Genomic DNA, 8,384 nt, shown 5'->3' with positions numbered 1-8,384 from the left:
ATACCAACCATTTGATGTCCATTCCTGCAAAGTTTTTTTCCCCAATTATCCTGTAACTTTTCTTTCTCCCGCACTTTGAGAAACAATACAATACAAAACATCAGAGATACAATGCAATACAATACAATACAAAACAGAGATACAATGCAATGCAATACAATACAATACAATACAAAACATCAGAGATAAAATACAAAATATCAGAGGTACAATGCAATACAGTACAAGCAGACATACAATACAAAACATTTGAGATACAATACCAACCACTTGATGTCCATTCCTGCAAAAGTTTTTTTTTTCCAGAATGTCCTGGAACTTTTCTTTCTTTGGCACTTTCGGACACAACGCAAACATCAGAGATACAATACAGTGCTTTTTTCATGCTGCAGTTGTTCATAGTTGTGCTTGGCAATTCTTCTTTTTCACTATTTCCCACCTGTCCTGTGTTCTTTTTCCCCTGAAATTGAGTTGCCAGTGCACTTATTGTTCTCAGTTCATTCAAGTTCCCCTTTTTGCAATCCAGAGTACCTTTCTGGCTGCAGTTAAACCTCGTCTCCTCCACAATTGATAGTGGCAGCATCACACAGCCCCTTCCCCCCAGAGTTCCCATGCCCCCCATTTCGTCCACCACATTGTCCCTGCTCATCAGCTGAGGGCAGCTGATCCTCTTGTTCATACATAGCTGGGAGATACCAACAAGCCTCTGGGATTATTTACCCCCATCCCTGCAAATGTGGAAAGTCAACTAAATGTGGTCCAACTTGAAAATTATTTTCTGTTCTCCCAGGAAGCAACCATGCTGAGAACCCAGGGACGGGTTTGGGGGTGTTTGATGCCCCCAGCCAGTTCTCTCTGAGCCAGACTCTGAGGACAAAGAAGCCAGGGTGACTCTTGTCCTTTGGTGTCCAGTAAGTACACAATCGCACCAGTCAGCAAGAAATACAGGCACAGTAAAGTCACTTCAGCTGCTGGTTTCCTTCTACCCAGGAAAGGATGCAAGGAGAGCAAAGTGACTGCTTACTCAGCCTTCTTGTTGCTGTCTGTCTCTAGGAGCAGCAGGATCTGAGAAAAGGTGATGTCCAAAAGCCAAGGGCGCAAACAGGCAGATACGCAGCACAAGGGTGTCCGTCCAGCAGTGGATGGCACAGCAAAGCCGGGCACAGCACACCTGGAACTGTAAGATGTGTGTGAGAGGCTAAAGCAGGAGGGGCTCTGAGAACAGGCAAGGGTAAAAATCAAAGCCAGACAAACCAGCAGCTTACCAGGTCCAGCAGTAGCATCAAGCTGAAGTCCTGAGGTCAGGAGCATCCATCGCACCCCAAGGTCTGGCAGACGAGGCAGAAAACGCTGGAGCAGCAAGAACAGCACTGCAATGAAAGCCAGCTAGGCCTGCACTGAGGGTTTTCATCAGCTGGGCCTGATGAGCCCCACCCAGGGCTCACCTGCAGGTCTGTGAGAGCAATCTGGCCAGAGCCTACTCGAGAGGAGGCCCTTTCTCCTGAGGAGTCCTTCCTTGCTGATCCTCTCCTGATGGTACCAAAGCTGACTCAACAGTCCAACAGCACCAGACTTCGCAGAAGTGCAAGAATTCAGTAGGAAAATGGGACAGGGTAGGAAAGAATCCAGAGCTGCCCTCTCAGTGGCCACGGGCTCCCTACTCTCAGCTGGTGGGGCAGATAACCAAGGGCAGGGGAAATGGAACGACGCCTTCTTGAAGAGGATGGGGTCAGCTGGCACCTGAACGCAAGCACCCCGCAAACATTTTTTTGGCAGGATCCCATTATTTTTCCAAAGTGGGGCCCTAAACCAATTTGCACTAGAAAGCCAGTCTTTCTTCAAAGTATGCCCTTTGCTAGCTGCAGAGTCACATCCGACCCATCACGACCCCATGGACAACATTCCACCAGGCCTTCCTGCCCTCCACCGTCCCCCAGAGTCCACTTAAGCTCACACCAACTGCTTCAGGGACTCCATCCAGCCACCTCATCCTCTGCTGTCCCCTTCTTTTGCCATCAAGCATATTCTCTTGACAAAATTCCACCAGCCTGTGCCCTGCTTCATTTTGCACTCCAAGGCCAAACTTGCCTGTTATTCTGGTTATCTTTTGGCTTCCTACTTTAGCATTCCAATCCCCCATGATGATAAGGACATCATTTTTTGGAGTTAATTCTAGAAGGTTTTGTAGGCCTTCATAGAACCGGTCAACTTCAGCCTCTTCAGCAGCAGTGGTTGGGGCAAAGACTTGGACTATTGTGACATTGAATGGTTTGCCCTGGATTCAAACTGAGATCATTCTGTCATTTTGGAGATTGTATCCCAGTACTGCTTTTCCTACTCTTTTATTGCCTATGAAGGCTACTCCATTTCTTCTGCGGGATTCTTGCCTGCAGTAGTATCCTTGATGGTCATCTGGATTAAATTCACCCATTCCTGTCCATTTTAGTTTGCTGATTCCTAAGATGTTGATGTTCAGTCTTGTCATCTCATGTTTGACCACGTCCAGCTTGCCTTGATTCATGGATCTTACATTCCAGGTTCCTATGGAGTATAGACCTTTGCAGCATCGGACTCTCCTTTCACCACCAGTTACATCTGCAACTGAGTGTCCTTTCGGCTTTGACCCAGTCGCTTCATTCTTTCTGGCACTACTAGTGCTAGCCCTCTGCTCTCCCCCAGTAGCACATTGGACACCTTCCAGCCTGAGGGGCTCATCTTCTGGCGTCATATCTTTTTGCCTTTTGGTACTGTCCAAGGGGTTCTCATGGCAAGGATATTGGAGTGGATCGCCTTTTGTCAGAGCTCTCTGCCATGACCGGTCCGTCTTGGGTGCCCCTGCATGGCATCGCTCATTGCTTCATTGAGCTACACAAGCCCCTTCGCCACGGCAAGGCAACGATCCATGCAGGGGAATCTCCAAATTAGATCCCTGCAAAGCACTCCTTGTGGGGCTGCCCTTGAAGATGGTTCAGATGATGCAAAATGCAGCATCCGGACTAATACTCAGAACCAGAACTCTGAGCATTTCACTTCCATGGGCTGCCCAGCTCAAAGCTCTGGTTTTAGTTTGTAAAGCCTTGCCCAGCTGGGGATCACAGTACTCAACAAAGCCCCCGCCTGAAGTGCAGCCTCCCGGGATGTTGCACTCACAGCTGGGGCCTCCCTCCAAGGACAGCAATGCAAAGCAGGGCTTTCTCTGTGCTGGCCTCCCCTCCCTGCAGTGAGATCCCCACTGAGGCCCGCCGGGCGCCCACCTTGTCACCTTTCGGTGCCAGTAAAAGATGGCCATTTATGCTGAGGCTTTCAAAGAGGCACACAGACATTTGGGGCAGCGGAGATGACCCAACCCCGGTGTTTTTACAAGGCTGCTCTTCCTCATTTTTGTTTTAGGCATTGCTTTAATGCTACCTTAAACTTTGTGCATTTAGAAAGGATCTTTTGGCATTTTATTTTATTGTTTTTATGAACTGTTAGCCCCCTGGAGAGCTTCAGTTGTGGGGCGGTATAGCAATTAAATAAATACATTAGAGCCATTTCTATGATTCTCTATCTTGATGCAGAGGTGAAGTGATGGGAAAAGCTGGACCTAAGACCCCCAGATGAAAGAAGATAATCCCCCAAAGCTGCCAATCTTGCCTTCACGCATGGCAAGGACACATTCTCTCCCGGGCAGTGAGAAGCTAGCTGCTTCGCAGAGCTGTACATGTTTTCGCCAGTCCTTCGTAGCTACGGCACAATATGAGAGCCTGCCTTGGCAGCTGGGAACACATCGTACCAGGATTACCAAGGCGCTCTGCCTTCCAGGCATAATACATGTCCTTTTCAAGTCTCTCTGAACAGCTGCCCCCTGTGCAATTTTAATTCTGTGGGCCCGCTCTGGGAGGATTCAGGGTGGGGGTGGCAGAGGAGAAAACAACACCTGGACAGGTAATATTATTTTTTATTTATTTATTTATGAAAACATTTTTATGCCGCCCCATTCACCGAAGCCTTGGGGCAGCTTACAACAATAAATAGACCGCCAGCCTTTCCGTGTCATTGTCCAGCAAGCTCGGTGCATGAAAGAACACAACGGGGTTATTACAATGCAGATTTCTTTTCCGAAGGCCGGCTGCATGGAGTGGCTTTGTGCTCTCCTGAAAAACACTGTACACTTTTACGGCACTTCTAGTAGGTACAAGAAATCTTAAGAGTGGAAGAGGTGGGAGAAATGAGCAGCTGCTGCCTCTCTTTTGCAAGGATCCCGTTTGGGAGCACCGCAAGTGGCTCCATGCGAAGCGGGAGGGGTCTGTTGTGCAGGGGAGAGGATTCTCTGTGAATGCCACGGGGTGCGTGGGAGTGGGAACAAAGCTCCCGCTGCCGCCGTGGCCTTCGTGGAACAGAGGCCTATCCTCCTTGAGTCGGGTCAACCCCCTTCCTATGGGAAGCCCCAGGGCCAAAAGTCCCGTTGGCCAACTCGGTGCCAGTCTCTTCCTGAGTTTACAGCCGGGAAGCGGAGGCGAAGAGCGGCCAACCTCGCAAGGTGTTGTGAGAGCAGGGAATTGCTCTTTTCTCCGGGCTACAGAGGACTAGCTCTGTGAGAATATTTGGCAGGATCAAAAAGATCATCTCTCCCTTTTTCAGCCCTCGCACTGCCGTTGGCCAGTCAGCTGACCGAGGAAGACGAAAAGGTAAGATGGGGGAAACAGGAAGAGAAAGCTCTGCGGCATCAGCGGACAGAAGCAGGCAAGAAAGTTAAATGGGGAGATCCAAGGAAGGCACAGCTGACCACGGCAGCACAGGGCAGCCTTCCTCCACCTGGCGTGTTCCGGATGTGTTTGACTCCAAGACAGTTCCTGTTGTAAAGAGACCTTGCTTATGGTCTACTGAGTGATGGGAATTGTAGTCCAAGATATTTGGAGGGTACTGGGTTGCATAAAGGCTGTTTATAGCTTAGAGAAGGGGTGAGGGAGAGTGAGGAATTGATTATAACCCAGCTTTAAAACAGCACACCTGTGGTTAGACCTGGGCATGTGAAATGTATGTATGTCAAGGATGCCGCATTGCACTCTGGGAGGCCGGACAGAGAAACACGAAGGGGTGAATGATAGAAAAGAGGCTTTGGGAAACACTGAGTGTGCTGCCTCTTTCTGGCAGGGCTGCTGGGGCAGGCAGGAATTCAACAGGCAGAGCCGCTCCCACAGATGTGTCTCTCTCTGCTTCCACGGCTGAGCTGCCGCCTGCCCCAGAACCGTTATCAACATGGAAACCTTAGACAGAAAGAGAAAGGGGTGGCCACCGCTATTTCCCCCAAGTTTGTGGGAGGGAGGGAGAGTGAAACCAGCAAGGTAAAGCAATTCCTGGGTCTGACAGGCCGCTTCCAGCCCTCATCTCCCGTCTTCCTGCCCAGGTTACCAAATGCATCACGGAGATCCTGGCTGATGCGCTCACCAGGCCCAGTCCGGTCCCAGCAACCAACGAATGCATGAAGATACTTCGGGAAGGTAAGCGCTGGTGGCTCGTGCAGTGGACCTGCCTTGGGAGTGTCTAGGGAGGTCTCGGAGCTCTGCGTGGACGCAAGGAAGTGTGTGGATGCAAGTAGCTGGTAGAGCTGCTGCAATGCCTGGAGTTTTGACCCTTTGCGCGGCTCCGGTCAGCGCGCCAGAGTCTGTTCGGCTAATCGCCTCTGGATTTGCTCACGCTGTGGCGTGTCCAGGATGCTGTCCCACAGAGGCCGGCCGAGGCAAACCCACGGGCTGGACGCGAGGGTGGCTGCGCCCTCCCGCCCATGCTCCCCGGCCTCTGATGTGCACAGGTGCATGACACCCTGCCACGCCTCCTGTGATCACCTGCCTCTGTTTCAGATGAGCGGGTCCTCGCCATGCTGCACCACCAACATCTCCTGACTGAGCTGGAGGAACTCGCGCAGCAAGGTAAAGGGGCCGCCCGACCCTCGTCCTCTCCCTTGGAGGGGCAGGAAGGTCTTTGTGAGTCTGGAAGTCGGCTCTTTCCCGGGACCACGATCGATCGGGGTGGCTCGGCCCTTGGGCGCTCCCTCCCACTCGGGTGTCTTGCTGCATAGGGCCTCTGGCAGCTGCAGACATCCTCCAGAAATGGAATGAGCTGCTTTTTCTGGTCCTGCCTAATAGTTCGGTTTAAAAACCAGCCAACCCTGTGGTCAGGAAATGCGGCTGCTCCGTGTTTTCTCCAGGGGAGCCTTTCCCCCAAAAGCTACCATGCGTCGAATCTGGAGCTTTTGGCACGTCGCATTTTGGGAAAGTGAAGACAGCCACTGCGACTGTGGCTGCCGAAGGGGCGGGAGTGGGCAGCTCAGACAGCGAGGCCCTGTGGTACAAGCATCACTGATAATGCGGCCCTGTCCTACATGGTGTTGGTCAGATCATATAGTGAAAAAGACCCTCCTGCTGGGAGGAAATGACCCCAAAGCATTTGGGGGAAACATCTGTAAGAAAACACACAAGGGGCTGGTGTTCTCAGAGGCAGAATATTTTTCTTCCCTGTCTCTTCACGAAAACTTTGCCATCCTCTCTTTCGCTGCCTTCTGTCCATTTCCCCAGAAAACATGAAGCATCGTCTGGGACAGCAAGGCAGCCGTGCTGCTTGGGAAAGAGGAGAGGAGGAGCAGGAAGACGTGAAGAAGAGGGGCAGCACACCCACCCAACAGAAAGAGGCTGCCTCCGAGGAGATGCGGCAGGAAAATGGGGAAAGGAAGAACGAAGAGCGGGCGTTCAGGGAGTATGAGAAGACTGAAGAGAAGGTGACGGAAGCGGGTGTTTCTCAAGGAGAAGAGGACCAGGCGGCTTTTGAGAAGGAAGCCAAGGCGGTGATGGAAGGGACGGATGAGGAGGAGGAAGAGATGAGGAAGAAGAAGAGTTCCTCAGAGACATGGTCTTCTAAGGAGTATTTTGGCCACGTCAAGAAGAGAGGTCCTAGGCAGCCGAGGATCAAGGAGGTGATGCTTCACAGGGATGCGGATGTTAGAAAGAGGAGCGGGTTAGTCAAGAGGCACTTTAGACTCGAGGAGGAAGAGGAAGACAATCACCCAGAAGAGGAGCCAAAAAAGTACCATCACCAGGGAGGCAATGAAGGCCACCGCCATGACGCCTGGGAGGAGGAGGAGGAGGAGGAAGAGAAGAGGTCTGATCTGTCCCAGCGAGTGGCTGAGAAGGCCAGTGATGAGGAAACAGCCCAGTTTGAGGAGGAAGAGAAAGGGGTAACGTTCTCCAGCTCCCAGGCCCACCTCCATGGGGACTGGAAGCCGTGGCAGGAAGGGGAGGCAGAAGAGAAAGAAGGTGGGGTGAGGCATGGACACCACCGTAAGCCGTCTGCGTCGGACCTCAAGAAGAGACACCAGAAGGATGCAGGTTATCCAAAGGGCAGGCACCATGGCCACGACGAGGACGAGGACGGCGGGGAGGCCAGCCAGAACCAGGTCAGTGCTTCACCCGCATGCCAGGCCTTGTGGCTCAGTAGGCGGAGTTCTGCTTCGATGAGAGTCCCGCAACTCTCCCAGGTGAAGCAGGCGGCCAAATTCGTTGCGCTGCTGCCGCCGTCCTCCACAGCTGGAGCCAACAGCCACGTTCGGAAGCCGTGGGTGACTGGTTCCCTTACTCTAGCGTAAGCATACACACCTGCAGTTCAGACTGGGGCTCTGGCTGCCCAGGAAGCGGGACAAGCAAACTGTCCCGGATCTATTTCCATCCCAGAATTCTGCTCCTCTGCCTCGTGGGGTATGCATGACAAAAGAGAAGCCTCAACTGGAGGCCGTACAGTTTCTCTCTCTCTTATTTTTAGCTCCACCACCCCCCTGGGCAAGCAAAATTGCACGTGGGGAAGCTTTAGTCCCTCGCTGAGCACCAGGGCCCCGTCTGAAGGCAGGCCGCATGTGCTTGCACTGGAGTAAAGACACTCCTTCCTCACACATGGCTCCATCGTGTGTCATTAGAAGAGCATTTTCTTTGTCCCAAAGAGAAGGGGGCTCCCAGGTTTGCGGGAATCATGAGGGATGGGGTGTCTTTGAGGATCACTTCTTAAAGGTGCGTGAGCGGCTGGGCAGGGAGCTTGCTGTCCAAAGCCTGACCTGGCGGCCAGCGAGAGGCCTTTGCTCGCAGCCCCCCGTCTGCCGCAGCCCCGTTGTCACTCAGGTGGTGGACACCGCACAGGAGCCAAGTGTGTTGCTTTGCCGCTGGGTCACGGCGACCCTCCCGTAGTGTAGGGATGTGAGGCCGTGTCTTGCCCGCACACGTTCCGGGGACCCCTCTCATCACAAGCTCTCTCCATTCAGGTCGAAGAGCTGGAGGCCCTGGAAGAAATCGAGCGGGACCTGAAGAGGGCTGCGAAGAAGCTCGAGGAACTGAAGAGGGGCTGATCCCGTCAGCTTTCTC

At 52.5% G+C, this 8,384-nt stretch overlaps 1 protein-coding gene across 1 annotated transcript in view; it reads left to right on the top strand.

The window, feature by feature from the left end:
• Window positions 1–8,368, top strand: part of CCER2 (coiled-coil glutamate rich protein 2) — a 14,180-nt gene extending 5,812 nt beyond the window's left edge. Inside the window, exons 2-6 of the mRNA XM_044435310.1 lie at window positions 4,624–4,670; window positions 5,390–5,483; window positions 5,844–5,912; window positions 6,558–7,432; window positions 8,285–8,368. Coding sequence (XP_044291245.1) covers window positions 4,624–4,670; window positions 5,390–5,483; window positions 5,844–5,912; window positions 6,558–7,432; window positions 8,285–8,368 — 1,169 coding nt within the window. The remainder of the gene's footprint in view (window positions 1–4,623; window positions 4,671–5,389; window positions 5,484–5,843; window positions 5,913–6,557; window positions 7,433–8,284) is intronic.
• Window positions 8,369–8,384: the final 16 nt, after the last annotated feature.

Source organism: Varanus komodoensis, unplaced genomic scaffold (assembly GCF_004798865.1).
Source record: "Varanus komodoensis strain SLA01 unplaced genomic scaffold, ASM479886v1 scaffold29_1, whole genome shotgun sequence".
NCBI lineage: Eukaryota > Metazoa > Chordata > Lepidosauria > Squamata > Varanidae > Varanus > Varanus komodoensis.
Note: the sequence above shows the minus strand (reverse complement) of the source record. Positions and strands in the feature narration are given on the sequence as shown.